At 40.4% G+C, this 22158-nt stretch overlaps 1 protein-coding gene across 3 annotated transcripts in view; it reads right to left on the reverse strand.

Moving 5' to 3' along the window:
• dhx58 (DEXH (Asp-Glu-X-His) box polypeptide 58) overlaps positions 1-21148 on the reverse strand; it is a 38005-nt gene extending 16857 nt beyond the window's left edge. The window contains exons 1-8 of one of the 3 annotated variants that reach the window (XM_043674958.1): positions 20898-21148; positions 16292-16475; positions 12726-12930; positions 11708-11898; positions 9796-9912; positions 6696-6822; positions 5105-5296; positions 3291-3544 (exon numbers count right to left, since the gene is read on the reverse strand). In XM_043674958.1, coding sequence (XP_043530893.1) covers positions 3291-3544; positions 5105-5296; positions 6696-6822; positions 9796-9912; positions 11708-11898; positions 12726-12930; positions 16292-16475; positions 20898-21067 — 1440 coding nt within the window. In that variant the 5' untranslated portion in view covers positions 21068-21148. Of the gene's footprint in view, positions 1-3290; positions 3545-5104; positions 5297-6695; positions 6823-9795; positions 9913-11707; positions 11899-12725; positions 12931-16291; positions 16486-20892 lie in introns of all 3 variants that reach the window. The other 2 variants (XM_043674959.1, XM_043674960.1) reach the window with 2 other exon arrangements.
• Between the last annotated feature and the right edge of the window lie 1010 nt (positions 21149-22158).

Raw genomic sequence — 22158 nt, forward strand, 5'->3', positions numbered from 1 at the left:
GAGATACTTTATCGGAGCAATTTGTAATGGATCCCTCTAGGAAACAAGCAATTCTGGATTTAGCGATGTGTAATGAGGCAGAATTTTAGATTAGATTAGAATCCCTACAGTACAGAAACAGGCCATTAGGCCTAACAAGTCCACATCAACTCTCCGAAGAGTAACCCAGCCAGATCCATTCCCCTACCCTATACTTACCTCTGACTAATGCACCTAGCACTATGGGCAATTTAGCATGGCCCATTCACCTGACCTGCACATCATTGATTGTGGGAAAAAAACTGGAGCAGCCGGAGGAAACCCACACAGAAACGGGGAGAATGTGCAAACTCCACACAGAGAGTCACCCAAGATGGGAATTGTACCCGGGTCCCTGGCGCTGTGAGGCAGCAGTACTAACCATTGAGCCACTGTGCCACCCACTTGTTGAGGGAACTTAAGGTGAAGGAATCCCTAGGGGGCAGTGAACAGCATGTTTGATAAAGGATGATGATGGTGGAATGGTGATGTCACTGGGTCAGTAAGCCAGAAGCCTAGCTTAATACCCTGGGGTCATGGGTTCAAAGGTGATAGCAAGATGTCCTATTGGGGAAGGAAATCTGCCAGCTTTACCTGATCTGCTCTACAAATCATAGCATCACAGAAACAGGCCCTTTGGCCCAACACGTCCACACTGACCCTCTGAAGAGTAACCCACCCAAACCCATTTCCCTACCCTATAACTCTACATTTATCCCTGACTAATGCACCATACCTACACATCCCTGAATACTATGGGCAATTCTGCATGGGCAATTCACCTGACCAGAGCACCCAAAGGAAACTCACGCAGACACGGGGAGAATGTGCAAACTCCATAGAGACAGTCATCCGAGGCTGGATTTGAACCCGGTACCTGATGCTGTGAGGCAGCATTGCTAAATCATTGATTTCAGTCCTAAAGCAACTCATATCTGCCCTTGGAAATCGCCAGCATTTTGGGATAGGCAAAAAAATTCTGACCTTGCCAGCAAATCTCATAAAAGAATAAAGTGTGAGAGGAGAAGAATCTTCTAAATTGTCAAAATCTTCCTTTGTCAAAACTATTTGACGCAATCACGACCTTATTGTGGTACAGTTCCCATTTTGTGTACTGCATCATTTGCAGGGTGTGCTTTTTATAACAAGAACTTTATCTCACATTTTCAACACTAATTATGCAGGAGGGAGTTGATTGGAGTGCAGTGATAATTTCATTTAACAGTTTAACTGCTGCAGCTGCCGATTAATCTAAAGAATGCATGCATTCTGATTGTAGGGTTGGTGACATCACCTCATTGATGTCCAGATGCCTTGCTTTTCTATGATGAGCCGTGAGATTAATGTATGCAGCCACAGGGCTCCAATCAACAAGAAAAGTTCAACAGAGCTTTCCAAGCCATTTTGACAAAATTTGCCAAATACAAAACCTTCACCAGCCAGGAAGACAACAGCACCACCTCTGACAAATTCCCCTCAACATTCTGACTTTGAACTATATCACCATTGCTTCAGTGTCACTGGGTTTCAGACCTTGGATCACCCCTCCGAACAGCATTGTGGATGGACCTGCACCACTTAGACTGCAGCAGTTCAAGAAGGCAGCTCATTGCCTACCATTACAAAGGCAATTGGAGAGAGGCAATAAATATTGACCTTGCCACTGATGCCCATGTCTCATGAATAATTTTTTTAAAAACTCAATAAATCTTTTGGTCCAGTGGATAAAGCAAAGCATAGAATGGGAACAATTCATAAAGACCAAGAAAAGATCCAGTCTGATTTCACAGCTTAAATCAAATTAGGTAGCAGCAAGGTAACTAGCCTCCCACATGTCTTGTAGCTTCTTACTGTTCACATCTATAGCTTTCATCAGTTTCCATACTTACACTTTCCCAAAACATGTCACTACTACCCTCCAACCAGGGTGTAGTTTGAGGAGCACATCTCTGCATCAACCATACCTGACCAGGAGATCTCCTATAAAGCACCATTTGCCACAGGTATATCAGAAGTATGTACAGGTAAATAATCAACCTATTTGGCCAAGTTACAAACACATCTTCCACGATCATCAATTGTGAATTGAACCCACAGCTTGTGTCACATGACCACCACAAAGAAGACTTCCCTACGTGCCTGGTATGATGTGAGCTAACAGTGCATGTTCAATTCCTGTAGTGGCTGAAGTTACCATCACGGTCCCACCTTTGCAACCTCTCCCACCAGCAGAGGTGTGGTGGCTGTCAGGTTAAAACTCACTACCAGTCATCTCTCTGTCTCTAATGAGAGTGTGGGACTATGGCTTCGAATGAGAGCAGCCCTATGGTCCCCTGGGACTGTGGTGACTTTGTTGTTATTAGCAAAAGAGGAAAAGAAGTCAGTAAGACTTCCTTATGATTCCTGCATGAACATGTGTGTATGTCCCTGACAGAGGATCAGGTTAATTTAAAGCTGCCAATTCATGGTGAGTTTGTTGGTCAGTTCTCATTGCTTTTCAAAAGGTGTTTGAACATTTCCAAAGCAGAGAATTCTCACCACCAATGGGAATCATCTCACAAATCAGTTATCTCCCATAGAGGCCAGAAAAAGAATAGAGCTTACCACAGGGAAGCAATAACCTTGAATCTTTAGGTCTCTTGCTGAAGCTTGTTTTAAACTGTTGCTTGTAAGAACCAAGGAAAAGCAGTGTGGAACAACTCCATGTGCTGCTTAAATGGCCCAGCCACACTGTTTAGTTGACAATGGACAACATTAAAGTCTTATGAGCATGTGAGGTAATGAACAGCCAGAAGGGGAAAGGGAAGAAATGCACTATAGAGACAGTTTTAACACATGGTCACCTACTCCCAAAGGATTGAAGTGATAGTCATCTGTTGTATGCATCGCTCTATTCGGGGGTTGGTTAGCTGGGTTGGCTGGTTTGTGTTAGAGTAACACCAATAGTGTGGGTTCAATTCCTGTACCAGCTGAGGTCACTGTGAAGGCCTTGCCTTCTTAACCTCACTCCTCATCTGAGGTGTGGTGGCCCTCAGGTTAAACTCACCACCAGTCATCTCTCTGTCTCTAATGTAAGTGTAGGACTATGGCTACTCTACCCTTGACTGTGTGCAAACTGGATTGTCTACATTACTGACTGCTGTCCTATTGCTTGAACCTTTCTAGGAATAGCATTGCTTGCCATGTTTAGGGTCAGTAATAATCTCAACAAGTTGCATTAAAAAATGGTCATACAATTAGAATAACATATTCAGTGCACTGCTCCAGCTCACCTGAGTCATATGCTTTGTCTGGCTGTTAACACCAGCCCCTGTTAGACATTCTGCATTGATGCCAGCTTTCTGTAACTTGTCACTACTCTTGATCCAGCCCAGCATGGCATGCGTGCTCTGCCGGGTTTTTGTGAAGATAATCCCTCGGGAGTTTGAGTCCTTGAACCTTTCCAGGAGAATTTGCTCCAATTTGTTCAGCTTCGGATTTTCATACACTGGATTCAAGGCAAGTGAGTGCAGCTCAGCTTTATAATCTAATGAGAAGAACAAAGAGTGAGTGGATGGGAAAATCATTAACAATCATTAATTAATTAATTGACCATTGAATTATCCATTCATTCTCCTATATTTTTATGAAATTACAACATAATAAAACTCTGGTATTTCTCGTATAAACAGATTAATTTACTTTCTCTTTCCTCTCATACCTCTGCTGAAGTGCAGGTCTTCTTGAAATATTGTTCATTCTGGTGTTTACTCTAAAAGATAAACCCTGCTAGTAAGTATAGCCAATTCTATTTGATAGCATCACTATCAAACCTTACTACCGACTGGATGTATATACACTTCCACCTTCAACAGTATCAATGCATGGTGGCAGCAGTATGTGCTATCTACTGTGCAAAAAACACTGCAACAATTTACTGCTTTGACAGTACCTTCTGAACTCCTGTCTGACAAGAGTAGAAAATGCATGGGAACACCATCACCTTCAGGTTCTTCTCCAAGCCACCCACCACCCTGAACAAGAACTAGATCACTGTCATTGTCATTTGGCCAAATCTCCCTTCCTAACAGCACTGTGGATGAATCCGCACCATTGTGACTGCAGCAGATATTTTTTAAAAATATTTGCAGGTGTGGGTTGGCATCAGCAGTTATTGCATGTCCCTTATTGTCAAGGAAATATAGCTGGCAAACAATGCTCTTGAACCACTGCAGTTAACATGAAGGAGGGGGCATTGTGGTAATGCCACTCGACCAGTAACCCAGAGGCTCTGTAGATGGAGTATCCTACTGCCATGGTACCTTGTTACTGAATAGGGTCCCAATCAAGCAGGCAACATCTTTCTGGATGGTGCCAAGCTTCTAGAGTGTTATTATTGGCACATTCATCCAGGTAATATAGGATAATCCGTCACACTCCTTACTTGTGCCTTATGGATAGTGGGCAGGCTTTGATGAGTCGCAAAGGTGAGTTACTCATCTCAGAATTCCTCATTTCTGACCAGTGTTTTTATGGTAGGTCCAGCTCAGTTTTTAGACAATAACACATAGGATGTTGATGGTGGAGGATTTAGTGATGGTAATGCAATTGAATGTCAAGGCAAGATGGTTAGGTTCTCTCCAGTTGGAGATGGTCATTCCCTGGCACCTAAGTGGCATAAATGTTATTTGCCACTTATCAGGCCAAGCCTTGATATTGTCCAGGTTTTGCTGTATTTGGACAGAAACTACATCACTATCTGAGGAGGCTTGAATGGTGTCGAACATTGACAAACATTCCTACTTTTGATCTTCTAGTGAAATGAAAGTCATTGATGAAACAGATGAGGATGATTGAACTTAGGACACTACCCTGAGAAATTACTCCACAGATCATAGAATCACAATCTCAACAATGTGGAAGCAGGCCATTCAGCCCATCGAGTCAGCACTGACCCTCCAAACAGCATGCCACCCAGACATACCCCATCCCTGTAACCCTGCATTTCCCATGGCCAATCCATCTAATCTGCACTCCTTTGGACTGTGGGAGAAAACTGGAGCATTGGGAGGAAACCCATGCAGACACGAGGAGAAAGAACCCTTACCATTAAATACTTTGAGGAGGAACCGATCTGTTTGATCAAGAGCATGTTTACTGATCTCCTCAATACTGTAGAATTGTGCCAGGTTCTCAAGGGCGTCAATCATGCGCACTGTGTCATTGATCAGAAGGGAATCATTGTATTTCCGAAGATGGAGGGCACAGTTACGCATTTTTCTGTCAAAAGTAATGGCTCCTGGCAACATCCAAACACAAAATAGATGTTAGTCCTGTAAAATACTTACATGGACCTCGAAACATAATTATGGCCAAGATCAGATAAGTAGGTTGCATGCTGCTATGTGCCTAATTGTATAGATACAATGTAGCCTCTGTAAAGTGAATGCTGGCCAGCTCATTATCATTAACTACAATTTTTCTAACAATCTTTAGTCTACTGTTTCTGGTTTTCTCTGAAATGCAGGGACATTTTATGAGCTCCCTAGCAGCCATGATCTTGTTGGTAGTAATCTGACTTCTCAGTCATGAGACTCGACATGCCTAAATCTCCTTTTGAACATTATCAAGCCAACCTCCTAGTCCCTAAACTAAGGAGCACTAAACTACTGGAGGTGACATCTTCCAGATGACTTATTAAACCAAAGTCAGATTTGCCCTCTCATCTGAACTTACGAGGTTCTACAGCGCTGTTCTGAAGAGTATGAGTGCAGATGACTCCCGTGAACTGGCTAATATTCATCCCTCTAACAACGTCACAGGAACAGATAATCTGATCATTGTCACATGGCTATTTGTGGGAGTTGGACGTTTTTCAATCAACCTTTTTAGAGATATTATTACACACTTCTGGAGCAAGTGGGTCTTGAACACAGGCCTCTTTATCCAGAGATAGTGGGTCTACCATTATACCACAAGAGCGCTTATTAATGCACTGGGGATCCCCAATTTACAATGTCCAACTTATGAGTGCAACCTCGTACATGAGTTTAATTTTAAAGATCTGACACATGAACATTTCCTGTACTTACGAACAGCTCCTTTATATTGTCCTGTATCGTGTTCTGACTTGTGTACAAATTGATTTACGAATGGGATCCATTTGTAACCTGGGGGCTGCCGGCATAGATTTTTTTTAAATCAACTATTCAGGTGTGTTAATGGCATACCTCTGGAGCAGATCAGACTTGAACCAAGGTCTCCTGCCTGAGAGGTAGGAATACTATCACTACCCTAAAAAGGCCATTAAAACCAGGAATCGGTTCTTTTGTGGGAGATTAAGGTACACAAACTGGCTGCTGCATTTCCCACATCAAAGCAATAACTACTCTTTAATTAATTGGCTGTAAAGTGCTTTGGATTGTATGATGGTTATGAAGAGTGCTACATAAATACGATCCTTCTTTATCTGGCAGCTGATATGGTATTATTTAGTTGGAGCCCCTTGTACCATTCCCTCTTTTTCTCAATGGTGTTGTGTTTAATGCTTTGATTTCTCAAGTAATTCTACACCATTGAGAGGTATAGCGTACCTCCATTTGGTGTGTTGCATTTCCTGATTTTGCTTATCTTCGGAAATAATGTAAATTATGTACATAATGCTGCAAACATGGTTGCAATATAAACCACTCCCTCACCTTCTTTCTCCAGCTCCACAACTGATTGTTCATAAATCTGTGACCCCAACTTCTCCGAAATTGAAGGCACATTGAAATAGGAGTGGATAGTTCTCATCATCCTTTTAATTGTGTCCCCAAAGGGGTCCTGGATGATCGTGGGAAGAAAAAGTGAAAATTTAATTTAAAAATGCTGCAAGGAGCTGTTTAAAACAAAATTCCAAATTTGTGAGGAAAAACAATCTTTTTTCTTCATGCTTTTAAAATGTTAAAGTTTCAGGTTTTCAATATTTAATTTTGATTGAAAGGGAAGGAATCTATATGGTAATGGCTTCAATGAAAATTCAGTGGTTCAACCGCTCATGTCATCTAGCTTATGTAAGGTTGAACTATACAATTGTACCATTTTAACCACAAGCACAGTTGAAGTGACGATGGTACACAGTGAACAGTCCTGTCATTCATAGTATTAACTAATGAGATTACTGAAACAAAAACAGAAATTGCTACAGGAACTCAGCAGATCAGGCATATACGTGGGAAGAAAGCAAAGTTAATGCCTTGTCCAGCAGCTCTGAACAGTCTGAAAACACTGAAGGGTCACATGTTAACTCTGCTTTCTTCCTGCAGATGCTGCCAGACCTGCTGAGTTTCTCTAGCAATTTTTGCGTTTGGTTCAGTAATCTCATTACTTATCACTATGAATGAAAGGACTGTATACTGGTTCACTGTGTACCGTCGTCACTTCAACTGTGCTTGAGGTTAACCTTACATAAACTAGATTACATGAGCTACTGAACCACTGAATTTTCATTGAGGCCTTCCCTCTCAATCAAAATAAAATATTGAAACTCTGAAACTTTAACATTTTGCTAACATCTGCATTTTCTTTTTGTAGTTGTTTGCTGATTTGTTATCTGATGTGAGTGGACAGGAAAGGGTAGGTGCAGTAGAAATCAATGCAATGAGAAGGAGAGGGAATGAGTTCAGCTCATTAAATTTTCAAACTCACACTATTTATTTGTAGTCATTCATGTTAGCTGTCGGGTTATAATCTCAGTGGGCAGAAAATGCGGTGGAGAATAAGGCAGTGTATACCAGGGAGTGACATGAGTTTATTACTGTGACACGGAAGTAGATCCGACTTGGAATCAGAGGATGTAAAGGGTATCTTCCCCACTGGCTTTTGAACACACATTTGGGCACTGTCAGTCCAGGCTAGGACATCAGAACAATTAACAGTCACAACTGAATGATTGCAGAGATCATAAAAACAGCTGGAAAATGGAAACCTAAAATCACTGTGGTTTGGCTGAAGTCACATTCTGATGTTATGACCAAATATACAATAAGAACAGGGCAGAGAGGTCTCACACAAGGAGTTAGACATAGAATACCTGATGTCAGATAACAATTATCAGTGCTGAGAGTGTGGATGAGAGATTTGATAATAAAATTGGAATGTTACGTAAAATTTTGTGCTTAAATCAGTTTTTTCTTTACATGGAATTGTGTGATTAAATATAGACAATAGGTAGAGGAGTAGGCCATTCTGCCCTTCGAGCCAGCACCACCATTCATTATGATCATGGCTGATCATCCTCAATCAGTATCCTGTTCCTGCCTTATTCCCATAACCCTTGATTCCACCATCCTTAAGAGCTCTATCCAACTCTTTCTTGAAAGTATCCAGAGACTTGGCCTCCACAGCCTTCTGGGGCAGAGCATTCCATGCACCCACCACTCTCTGGGTGAAGAAGTTTCTCCTCAACTCTGTTCTAAGTGGCCTACCCCTTATTTTTAAACTGTGTCCTCTGATTCGGGACTCACCCATCAGCGGAAACATGCTTCCTGCCTCCAGAGTGTCCAATCCTTTAATAATCTTATACGTCTCAATCAGATCCCATCTCAGCCTTCTAAACTCAAGCGTTTCCAAGCCCAGTCGCTCCAATCTTTTAGTGTAAGATAGTCCCGCCATTCCGGGAATTGACTTCATGAACCTAACGCTGCACTCCCTCAATAGCCAGAATGTCTTTCCTCAAATTTGGAGACCAAAACTGCATACAATATTCCAGGTGCGGTCTCACCAGGGCCCTGTACAGCTGCAGAAGGATCTCTCTGCTTCTACACTCAATTCCTCTTGTTATGAAGGCCAGCATGCTATTAGCTTTCTTCACTGCCTGCTGTACCTGCATGCTTGCTTTCATTGACTGGTGTACAAGAACACCCAGATCTCTTTGTACTTCCCCTTTACCTAACTTGACTCCATTTAGGTTGGAATCTGCCTTCCTGTTCTTGCCACCAAAGTGGATAACCACACATGTATCCACATTAAACTGCATCTGCCATGCATCCGTCCACTCACCAACCTGTCCAGGTCACCCTGTATTCTTCTAACATCCTCCTCACATTTCACCATGCCACCCAGCTTTGTGTCATCAGCAAATTTGCTAATGTTACTTCATCTATATCACTAATGTACATTGTAAAAGAATTGTCTGATTTCAGTTGGTTCAGTAGCTCAATCAGACCATCTAAGGAGAAGGCAAATTAAGCGGATGACACAACTTTTCCCAATGAGCAAGGAAGACTTGCCCAACATTTGCTAGTATTAGTCACTGTTCTGGCCCTTTGCAGAAAACAGCAATAGAGAAGAACCACAGACGCTATAACCAGTTTCTTGGCGAGGGAGTGATACACTCAGTCTAAAGCCCTAAGGAATGGAGATGATTCCTACAAAGGTAGGTAGGGTAGCTAGTGGGTATGAGCTAATTCTACCAACTCTGACAGTGAAAAGCATAGGAACAAAGCTTTGAGAGTCTGGGATAATCAGTATGTGTAGAGGTAGGGGCTATTGCTGAGTTTTTGTATATATCTGAATGTGAATCGAAATTTATTCAGAAAATTAGCCTGGAATAGCTTGCTGAAGAAGGTTTCTGTCAATATTTCTCTAAAGAAGAGTATCTGAGATTGAGAATTTATCACAACACAGTCTGTTGTATACCATTTTGCTGTACTGCTCGGAAGTTGCATTGCTGCATGAATATTATCTTATACATGCATGTGTCCCTACACTTATGGGTTTCCTAATTTAAAGCATGTAGAGGTTAAAATTTTGTACCTGCTTTCTTTCTTCCGTAATGTCATATGTTTTAACAGGCTGAGGGACGCTCTTTATTAGCTCTTCTACACAGTCCTTGGAAGATATTATCATAGTTGCATCCATATTTGCACAGATCTGTTACAAACAGAACATACATTGTGCATCAATAAATTAAGAAAGTATGTTAACATTGTGATTAATATTCAAATTAACTATGCTAAGCTCCAAATCGATTGTATTTTGTTCTCTTTTCTGTGTGTAAGTTGCTTTCCTCAATTCTCTCGGTGTTTGGCAAGTTGGGATTGCTGAGTGAGACCAACAATCAATAGTGTTTAGAATTCCAAATGAATTGAGTAAAGGCATACTGCATTCAAGTACTCCAAGGCATTGAACTGGGATATAAAAGTGCCAAAACCCAAATAAATCTTCCAGTTTTATTTCTATTGTGGATTTACTTTGAACCTGCATTTCAAAATCTGCCGAAAAGGCCAATTTTATTTATTGAGAAGTCAAGTGCAGCTTTCAAACCAGTGAAATTACTCTTGCAGTGCATGCTCACTCCACGTTCAGTCTCATTAACCTTTATTTCAAAGAGGTCGTTTTTTTTAAAAACTCTGCCCTGATGGGCTTTTGCTAATTATAACAATAACTCAAGTGAGACAGAACTTATTAAAGGTTTATTCAGCTTATAACTATTATTTGAACTGTGAGATTAGATGACAGCCTCTGAAATTAGTCTCGGCTACTCAGTTTAGGAAGAGAAAAATCCTCATTAACTTGGTTTAGTTTTATTTTTGAGCTGTGGTTTTTGCTAGTGACCGCATGCAGACAACGTGCATTGTATCACTGTGAATTGAAAGATGATTCAGCATATAGGAATGCTTTTTACATTAGCATTTACAATAATTAATGTGCAGTTTAGTACTTAATAAGAACTGGCTGATATCACTGTTAGAAAGTCAGCATTTCATGATTACAATTTTTCTTCCAGATGCTAAAGTGATAACTAATAGAATTGTTTCAGTTTACAACAGAGGCATCCAGGGTTTAGTAACTCAGGGCACCAGAGATCAATACAATAGGCCCTCAGGCAAATTTTTCCATTAATTTGCATATAATTCTGTTCACAAATGTCAACAGATCTGTGTGTTTTAGTTTAGGATTTATTTAGTGAGAAAGTGGCGATATCTTAAAATACACATTCCAATCTTCTGAGCCAATGAAACAGAAATTGGACAAACCATCCAATAGGAAATATTAGCACAAAGAGATTGGTCTGGCTAAGCTCTTGTGAGATCAGCATTGGAGTGCTTCACTGAACCAATGGGTTCAAGATCAGAAGCAATTCAGGGTCAGGACAACGTGCTGAGGGATGTACTCAAGCTTGGGGCAGCTGCTGCCAAGGCACAGTGGGGAAAGACCACTGTCTGAGGTCTTCCTGCTAAAACCAACCTGGGAGGCCGTTTAGTTATCGGACCCTCCTCGTGCCTCAAATGCATGTAGATCTATATATATATATAGATCAGATATAGAGCTTATGCTCAAAACGTCGATTCGCCTGCTCCACAGATGCGGCCTCATCAACTGTGCTTTTCCAGCACCACACTCCTCAACTGTGATCTCCAGCATTTGCAGTGCTCATTTTCTCCCTGCATGTAGATATAGACTGATTCAAGTAAAAGATGCCTTTCGCTTGTTTGGACAGAGTCAAATTCTAATGTTTGTTTGTTTTCTGATATGCTACTGTACAGAACGAAACTGCATTCTATCTATATTATATATATATATATATATATATATATAAAAGATGTAGCAATTCAGGATAAGAGCAAAAGTTGCCCGAACAGAATTCTGGAGATATGTGAAAGTCAGTCAATATCTCAGATGTTTTAAGTGAGAGGCTTCACTGTGTCTCAAAAGTTGGACTAACCTGTAAGATATGTTTCTTTGCACGTTCCAAAGTGTTGGCTCCATCTGTTCCAGGTGATGCTGTCAATCCAAGGATTTGAGGTAAGCCCTCTGAATGCTGATGTTTCTTTTCAATGTAGTGTCCCATGATTTTATTATATACTCCATCTTTCTGTGTGTGATGACACTCATCGATTACCAGCAGAGAGAATTCTGTAATTAAAAAAAATTAAGAACACTCTTTCTTAAAGAAGACTGAAAATCCTGAACAGTCACAATTCAAGAGTTCACTGCTGGTGTCTGAGTGAGTTCCACCCATTCAGAACTAATCTTTCATGAATTATTTCAGAAACAAACAATGCACAAATGACAGATCTATTGTCAGTGTCCAGAATTTGGTAGCATACGTAGATTATAAATCAATTACATTAATGGCATTAATAATGACTATCTTACAGCAGAAAACTCAAAGAATTACATATAGGAAGCCTAGCCTGGACAGAACACATTCAAGAATTCCTAAGAAAATAGTTGAGGCTCCCCTTATTTCTTAGGAATCCTGTAATAACACAAGAACTAATACAAAGTCATTGTACGTAGCTATTAGTCAAAAATAAACGTCTTAGGACACCTTCACCAACATCCAGAGTGGGAGAAGGTCCCTCTGAAGAATACAGAGCCCAAAACTGATGACTTGAATTAAAAGCAACAGATTCACATTGTGGACTTGTTGGAATTCTGCAACTATATTGGTTGCCATCCATTATGCATAACATATGGATTTGCAGATAGCATTACTCTACAGGGTGATATTTCCAACATACAATAAAAAGCTTATGGCTATACCAGTAAATATTTTAATTGTATTGAAAGCTGTCTCCAGAACTGAAGTGAGACTTCACCCGATGAAGGAGGAAACACTTTAAAAGCTTGTGATTTCAAATAAACCTGTTGGACTATAACCCTGGTGTCATGTGACTTATGAATTTTAAATTCAGTGTGACTTCTATTTGCAGGATGGATGGATTAAGTTCGCCTACCTGTTAGGTCCACATGCTTTTCTTCTTCAGTGCTGGTCAGTGCATTTTGGAGAATCTGTGCTGTGCAGATAATGACATCATACTTCCGTACAGCAAGTGCAAATTGCTCCTTAAGTTCACTGTCACCACTTATGGGCACCACTTTATATGCATGCTTCAGGGCAGGCTCAAACTCGTTTTCATAATGCTGATTCACCAGAGGCACCTATACAGACCACAGTTTTAGAGAAAAGATACTTTTGCATAATTTCATCTGCAGTAAAACTATGTATAGGATTGATTCCTGTAGACTGAGGTGATTAGAATTCCGGACAGTAAACTCAATAGTTTCACAATAGATAAGCTGTTGAAAGCAGCTCATTTAAAAAGCCATATACAACATTTTATATTTATATTTTAATAAAACAAAGAACTGCAATGCTGGAAATCTGAAACAAAATCAAAAATGCTGGAGAAACTCAGCAGGTCTGACAGTGTCTGTGGAGAGAAAGCAGAGTCACCAGTTCATGTCCAGTTCTGAAGAAGGGTCATGGGACTTGAAACATTAACTCTCTTCTCCCTCCACAGATGCTGCCGGACTTGCTGAGTTTCTCCAGCAATTTCTGTTTCTGTTTCACAGTCCCATTTTACTTGCAAACAACTGTTTGTTCAAACTTGCCTTGTTCTTGAGGCAGTTTCACTAATATTAAAGCGGATGAAAGTGTTGTGGTGCAGTGGTTGAGTCCCTGCCTATACGCCAGGAGGCATGGGTTTAAGACTCTCCTACTCCAGGTGCGTAATAGCATCTCTGAACAAGTTGATTAGAAAATATTTAAAGCAGACATATAACACTGAGGAAATTTTCATAAGCAACAATTACTGATTACACTGAGACTGGCTTAGTTCAGTGTTCAAAACTATACTTCCTTCTGGGTGGTGTGAATGGCAAGCAGTAGAGAGATTGCTAACAGTCTATTAACATTCTCTCCTACCTCTATTGGCAATGCTTTTCACACTGTTGACAGATGGAGTCAAGGAACACCTTCATCCCCACTCAATAAATCAATACCAGTTTCATGGTCATCATTAGGTTCAACAGCTTAATCTGAATATTCTACAATAGTTTTGATGGATACTCTACTGCTGTAGATAAGATGGCTCCTGCTATCTGAAACAAATATGCTCAGTATCCATTTTTGGTTATGAATTTACACTTCAGTCCTGCACATATTTTGGAAATAAGTAAAAATTCAACTCCCTGACAAAGTGCAAATGAGAAAAGCAAAAAAGGTTACCCAGCTATTTTCTTTATACAATTGTGGGACGTGGGCGTCACTGGCTGGCCAGCATTGATAGCCCATCCCTATTGGCCCTTGAGAAGGTGGTGGGGGCTGCCTTCTTTTACCACTGCAGTCCACTTGCTGTGGGTTGACCCACAATGTTGGTAGGGAGAGAATTCCAGGATTATTATTAGTAATTATTAATTTAAAATGATTAATTTGGAGTATAATACAACATTAAAGCCTGCTTTTCACAGGCAACATATATTGGTATCAGTATACACTCAGTTCTGCTATAACGCAGTACTTCTGTTCTTGTGCAATCCCATGTTATAAGAAAATTGCTTACTAGCAGCACCATTTAAACGAATGGGGCTGGAATTATGTTATAACCAATACACGCTTTAAAAGTTCGCACCTCAGAAACAGTGTCCCCAATTTGTTAAACGCATCAAAGCAAATTCGCATTAACAAAATGCGCATTACAGCAAAACAAGCTGTACTGTGTTAGTAAAGTTGTCATTATGACTTAGTTGGTAGCATTCTGGCCCTTGAGATATAATATTCTAGGCTCAGGTTCCAATCCAGGGTCTGAGCACAGAATAATATCAGAGGCAGTGCTGAAGGAATGCCGTGCTACCAGCGGTGCTGTCAGACGAGACATTAAATTGAGGCCCCATGTACCTTGCAGACATGTATGGCAAAGAACCCATGTAATTCCTTCACAGGATGAGGCTCGTCCAGCATTTACTGCCCATCCCTAATTGCCCAGAGGGCACTTGAGAGTCAATCACATTGCTGTGGGTCTGCAGTAACATGTAAAACAGACCAAGTCAGGGTGGTAGTTTCCATCCTTCAATGACATTTGTGAACCAGATGTTTTTTCACCCCAAAATCAATACCAGTTTCATGGTCATCATTAGATTCCAAATTCCCAATTCAATCGAAAATTCCATACTCTGACATGGCAGGGTTTGAACCCAGGTCGCCAAATCATTCCTGAGGTCTCTGGATTAATAGTCTGGCAAAAATATCAGTAGGCTACTGCCTCCCCCTGATACTAGCTTATTGAAGAATAAGGGAGTTATTCCCAGTATCCTGGCCATTATTTATTCCTTAATCAAAACCACAAAAACAGATTATTAATCCATTGCCTGTTGATGGGAATTTGCTGTGCACAGACAGGCTGCTGTGTTTCCTACATTAGAACAGTCACGATTACACTTCAGAATTTCCTCACTGGCAGGAAACACCTTGAAACGTGTTGATCCCACAAAAGAGCACTATACAAATGCAGTTTTCTTTTAATATTGTTCACTGAAAGTGAATCAAAACATTTTTTTAAGGTTTCACTTTCATTTCTGCCTTCCTGCAACAAAACAATCACAGTGAAAGAAATGGAGAAAACAAGACAAACAGGAAGGTATAAGTATCAACAGTCAAATAGAAAGAGGAGCTCAGCAGACAGATCTAAATCAATCTTAAGGTATGCTTTCCCAGATGCCCTTTAAAGTAACCACAGGAACAGCTACCATTACTGTCCCATTTTAACATTATGAGTGCAACATGCCAAAATTGTACCTGAACACACTACTGGATGCTCATATAATATTTGTAAAATGAAACAACAATACAAGTGGATATGGCTGATCATACCACCATGTCATCAATTAGAATCAGAGTGATAAAAAACAAGAGGCCATTTGGCCCATTGTATATTTTGAAGAGGAATTCAGTTATTTCTGAAGTTTTTTTTCCTGTCAGCTTATTAACCTGACAGCCAATGCAATCTGAGACTTTCCACATGTTAGCATAAGCAACTTATACCATGAAGACTTGCAATCTTGTTGAGTCAGATATCTTGAAGTTTATTAACAACACTGTTTATATGGCTAAAATATCACAGACTTATACACACAGCCTACATTCTGTGCTTACTGATAATACTGTACATTATATACATATAGATGACTGGCGACATTGAATCCATGACACAGAAAGGATGACTGAAAGCAAGGCAGGAAAATATATATACGCACACATTCAAACCTTTTTACTGGAATATCTCATGTCCTGATGCCATTTCACTGTTTTAAACAGCCTTTCTGGACTGTGATTTATATCAGAATATAAAACATGCAACTGTAATCCCTCATCCATGAAACCATTCCAGTAAATCCCTTTTATACCATGTTCATACTCACTGCCAGAATAATACGTTACCTTACCATGCAATGCTATTCCATTAAATAGTACCTTTTAATTACTCAATTTTATAACATAAAAAGTGACTGTATCTATTTTTACCTTATTTACAAGAACAGCGACTTTGCCTTTCCCTCCCTTTATATCCAGGTGGTGTCTGGTAACAAACACAGCTGCACGGGTCTTCCCTCCACCTGTCGGGAGCCATATGATGATATTCTTGCCCCGAAGAGCAGGCTGTATAACTTCCCACTGGTAGTTCCGTAGATCAATTTGCATTATATATCTGGAACAGACTGAAAAGAATTAACACTTCTCCACCAATAAACTGAGTTAAAATAAAACAGGTCATGGATTTAGTTTAGGACTAAATCATTCCAAATTACCGTTGTTTACCAAAAAGAGGATAGTTTCTATTTACATTTCCCTGTGGTTTAAAGATGTATTAGTAAAAGATGTGGAATCTGACAGTCAAGGTCATGGGGTATGGATGTCATTCGCTAGGTCAGCCTGATTTCCCAGAGAGCATTTTAGAGTTAACCAAATTGCTGTGGGTCCAGAGTCACATATAGGCCAGACTGGGTAAGGACAGCAGATTTCCTTTTCGAAAGGACATGAATCAACCAGAGGGGTTCTTAGCTTGTTGTTACGTTTGGCTAGCTTTTCATTCCAAATTTTATTGAATTTTAACCTATGTCCATTAACCTGAGGTTCTGGATTACTATTCCAGTGATATTACCACTACATCACCACTTCCCTGGCAGTGGATTTAAAATGTGTCAGAGATCTAAATCTTCATTTTCCAAGGATGAAAGATTGCAGTAAGTAGAATTAATGGTACAAGCACGCACAAGCCAGAGATGGTTATGGATTGGTTTAATTTTCCAAACTCCTTTGATTCAGTGAGGTTCCATTATTTTGAACGATAGTGATTGCAACTCTTCTATTAAAAGAGCTAGAGACCAAAAACAGGCCAGTTGACTTAGCATCATTCACAGTGAAAACATTAAGCTATGATTAAAGAGGTTATAGCAGGGCATGTAGATAAGTTCAATGTAATCAGAGCAACGGAAGGACTGCTTCAGTGAAAGACAGGTTGCAGTGTAGGACATTCTGCAGCTGCATCTGAGGGGCATCTGTAAAGACTTTAAACGTGAAACTGTTTCCAAAATATGAGGCATGATGTGAAAAACCTCTTAGAACTGTGAGGTCTTGAGCCGACCAGAGAGCAAGTTTTACTAGAGCTGATACTATGCATGGGATAGGTTTGATTAATGATCTCCTGGTGAAGGTCCCTCTAGGTAGAAATGACCATAATACAATTGAGTTTAAATTCAGTTTGAGGGAGAAGGAGTGAGTTTGAGACTATTTATTTAAAATTAAATAAGGCCAATTATGAGGTCCTGGAAGCAGAACTGACAAAAGTGGATTTGCAAATTCAGCTACAGCATAGGTCAATAGAGATACAGTGGTAGACATTTAAGAGGATATTTCAGAGTACACATACATCAAAAGCTGTAGAAAAATTCCAAGGGACCAATCCCACTATCTGTGGTTAAATAGAAATATTAAAGGTAATATCCAACTTAAAGGAAAAGCATATAACTATGTAAAGATAGGTGGCCAATCAGAAGGCTGGGCAGGATATAATAAAAAAGCAAAATAAAAAAAATTAAGGAAGGAAAAATTAGAGTATGTGAGAAAACTAGTCAGAAACATTAAACTAGATACTAAGAGTTTCTATAAATATTTTCAAAAGAAAACTGTTATTGAAGAATGTTAGTTCTATAGAAAATCAGACTGGAGTATAATGGAAATTAAGGAAATAGCAGATGAATTGAACATGTATTTTGCGTCTATCTTCATTATAGAGGATACAAGCAACATCCCAGAAGCAGTGATAAATCTGAAAATGGAAAGAGGAATTCAGGAAAATCATAATCATGAAAGAAGTGTTGCTGACAAAACAGGAGAAAGTGAGGTCTGCAGATGCTGGAGATCAGAGCTGAAAATGTGTTGCTGGAAAAGCGCAGCAGGTCAGGCAGCATCCAGGGAACAGGAGAATCGACGTTTCGGGCATAAGCCCTTCCTGAAGAAGGGCTTATGTCCTAATGGATTTCATCCTAAGGTATTAAGGGAAGCACCTCATGAGATAGTTAATGAACTGGTTTAATTTTCCAAAACTCCCTCAATTCTGGGAGGTTCCATTGGATTGAAAGATAATGATTATAACTCCTTTATTCAAAAGAGATTGAAACAGAAAGCAGGAAATTACAGACCAGTCATCTTAACATCTGTCATAGCAAAATTGGTAAAAGCTCCAACAAGGAGTTATAACAGGGAAGGTAGACTAATTCAAGGTAATCAGGTACAGTTAACACAATTTTGTAAAAAGGAAACCATGTTTCAACAATTTATTGGAGTTATTTGAGGAAATAACATGGTGTGGATAAAGAGGTTCCAGTACATGTGTCACCTCAGAGGTTATTGTGGAAAAATATAAGCTCATGATGTAACGAATAGCATAGTGGCATGGATAGAGGATTAGCTGGTCAACAGAAAGCAGAAAACAGGCATAAGTGAGTCTTTTTTACAAGATGTAACAAGTGGAGTACCACAAGGATCAATGCTGGGACCTCAACTGTTTGTAATTTAGACAAATAACTTAGGTGGAGGGATAGAAAGTGTGTTTACCAAGTTTGCTGATGACACAACGATAGAGATGTTCACAATCATAAGGGGCCTGGTAGATAAGGAAAGACTTCTTAAGATGAAAGAGAGAGTACCGTTTTAAGGTAATTGACAGAAGAAGCATTGGAGACATGTTGAGAAAGTTTTTAAGGCAGTAAATGGCTAGGATCTGGAATACACTGGGAGTGACCGGAACACAAGTTCAATTGAGGCTTTGAAATGATTATTGTTGGAAAAGAAAGAATGAGCGGGGTAAGAGGGAGAGGGTGACAACCTTTTCATTTGGAAGGCATCAGTGGAGACAGAAATAAGAGTTAACAGACTTGATTCTATACAGATGCTGCCTGACCTGCTAAATATTTCCCAAATTTTCCATTTTTTTAAATTTCTGGATCACTGAACAGTTTGATAAGCATCTTATATAAACTCAATGGAATGTTTTTGTCGAGCACCATTGTGATGCCTGTCCTTAGAAATGAGGGATGAAAATAAATCAACAATGTGAAAAGATCCACAATATATTATGTCATTTCTAAAAGGACATTAGTATGATAGTATGATAGCGGCTAATGAGACTTAATTTCTGCATAATGATTAATTGAACATCTGGCACAGGACCATTGAATGAGATGAGTCATACTTAAAGCTGAGCCGGGGACTGCTTCATGAAAGACGCAACATTTTTTCATGCACATCCATTCACCCATCTTTCTTCAATTCAAGCATTCATCCCTTAATCTTCTCACTGTAGATGCATTCTTAAGACAATGTCAACTTAAGTCAGTCCAATATGCACCCACAGATCTTGTTTGTCAGACTGGACAAGACTGGTCAGAATAACTGGCTATCTCTCCTGTCTCTATACAAGATCAGGATTGAAGCAAAGTTGCATGAATGCAAACAGGGTGGCTCAGTGGTTGGCACTGCTGCCTCAAGGAGCCAGGTTCGATTCCAGCCTTGGGTGTCTGTCTGTGTGGAGTTTGCACATTCTCCCCTTGTCTACATGGGTTTCCTCCCACAGTCACAAAAATGTGCAGGTTAGGTGAATTGGTCATGCTAAATTGCCTGTAGATTTAGGTGCACTAGTTAGGGGGAAAGGGTCTGGGTCTGGGTGGTTACTCTTCGGAGGGTCGGTGGGGACTTGTTGGGCCGAAGGACCTGTTCCACGCTGTAGGGGATCTGAAAAACAAAACTGACCTGTGTGCCCAGATAGGGAGCTACATCTTACAGTCCTGTGTCAAAACAAACTACCTACCACGTCACACGCCAAAGTTTCATTTCTCCTGCCTGCTGACCCCGCCCTCGGATTATGTTCTCGCCTGAAACTCTTTTCCTTTTCCTGTAATAATGCAGCATTTGCTGAAGTCAGCTCAGTTCATGTGAACTAGAACATGAGAAATACTGGGTGCCTCTTTTGGCATTACAGACAATATCAGTAAACATCAAAGTTAAAAACCTGAGACATCTGTCCTCGTTACACTGTTTTCCACAGTGACACCAGGTAATAGATTTCAAAAAAGACAATTTGCTGAAATCCACGGATGGCTCACTGGGGAAATTAGCTGACTGGTACATTGACAACAGCACTAAGCGCACGTACTGGGTTTAGGAACAAGCCAAGCCAATTTCATGCTCTCGATCTGATTTAGTGACACCGTCGGTTAAACACATGATTGGGAGGACGAGGTGAGACCACAATCAGCGTCGGCTCTAATACATATGCCGTCAACCCTTAAGCGCACAGCAACGTCTGCTGGTACGCACACACAAAATGTAAAGAATAACTACTGCGGCGGGCTGGTGGCTACCACAGAATTGTATCCCCATGCGACTGGTGCATGTAGATAGGGAAGGGAAGGTTAGAAAGTTGGAAGAACGAAGAGATTTGGAGAAAATGCATTAATTATTTTAAAGAAAATGATCAAGCGTATAAATCAAAAATAAAAGTATATTAAAAGCAAATGAGGAAAAAAATAGAAGTTACAAGAGAGGAATGAAGAATCAAACACAACCTCACCCTTGAAGCTCTCCTTGCTCATCTCTGAAGGAGGAGTGAGGGAAATAGCAATGTGTCACGAAACCTTTTCCAATCGAGATTCGCCTTTTTGTGTACAACAGGAATTGAAACTGAAACTGAGCATTTCTGCGGAGCTGCCCGGAGGGGCCACTGAAGGAGTACAGTGACATCCAACAAACATTGCAGCTTCAAAAACTTCAATTTGTTCTATGTCGATGGCATTTGCATTAAAATCGTTCTTTCACCACTGTCCAGGGCGTGTTAAAGTAACTGGTCAGTAGCTTACTCGGTGCCCGTCAGTTGTAATTAGGGAGGCTTTCCAGAAGATGAGATAGAGGCAGACTTATTCAGAATTCTGTTGGTATATAATACAGGTAAATTGTAATCTGACAAAGCCTAATAATGCTTGTTTCATACCACTTCAACCTTGAAACCTTGCTTGTCCTTTACTGAAAGGTAAATCTCCCATTTACGAGCTTTACATGTACAGTAAGTTTACACTTTATTTCTCTGTGTTTGCACAGTCCATAGTGACCGGTGTTTTCAAGAAAAAGCTCAGCTGCAGGAGGAAACTTTCTTAAATGAAGGACAAAAATGTTGGAGAGGGGAATGGGGTGACAGGAGAGATTGAGGAGTTTAAAGGAAGAGGAGAGTAAGTCTCACCCGCAGAAGGTGCTCTGTTTTACTTGACGGTCATTGTTTCCAGCACTCCTGTTCTAATTATTCAGTTTATTCATTTGTGGGATGTGGGTATTGTTGGCAAGGCCAGAATTTATTGCCCATTGCTGACAACTGAATGACATTCCATGGAAACATCGAAAGTAGGTGCAGGAGTAGGCCATTCGGTCCTTCGAGCTTGCACCACCTTTCAATACGATCATGACTGACCGTGCAGTTTCAGTATCCCACTCCCGCTTTCTCTCCATACCTCTCGATCCCTTTAGCTGTAAGGGTCACGTCCAGCTCCTTCTTGAATTTATCTAACAAACTGGCCCCAACAGCTTTCCGTAATAGAGACTTCCCCAGCTTCCCAACTCAGAGTGGAGAAATTCTTCCACATAGAGTCATAGAGATGTACAGCATGGAAACAGACTCTTCGGTCCAACCCGTCCATGCCGACCAGATATCCCAACCCAATCTAGTCCCACCTGCCAGCACCCGGCCCATACCCCTCCAAACCCTTCCTATTCAGATACCCATCCAAATGCCTCTTAAATGTTGCAATTGTACCAGCCTCCACCACATCCTCTGGCAGCTCATT

This window comes from Chiloscyllium plagiosum, chromosome 33 (assembly GCF_004010195.1).
Source record: "Chiloscyllium plagiosum isolate BGI_BamShark_2017 chromosome 33, ASM401019v2, whole genome shotgun sequence".
NCBI lineage: Eukaryota > Metazoa > Chordata > Chondrichthyes > Orectolobiformes > Hemiscylliidae > Chiloscyllium > Chiloscyllium plagiosum.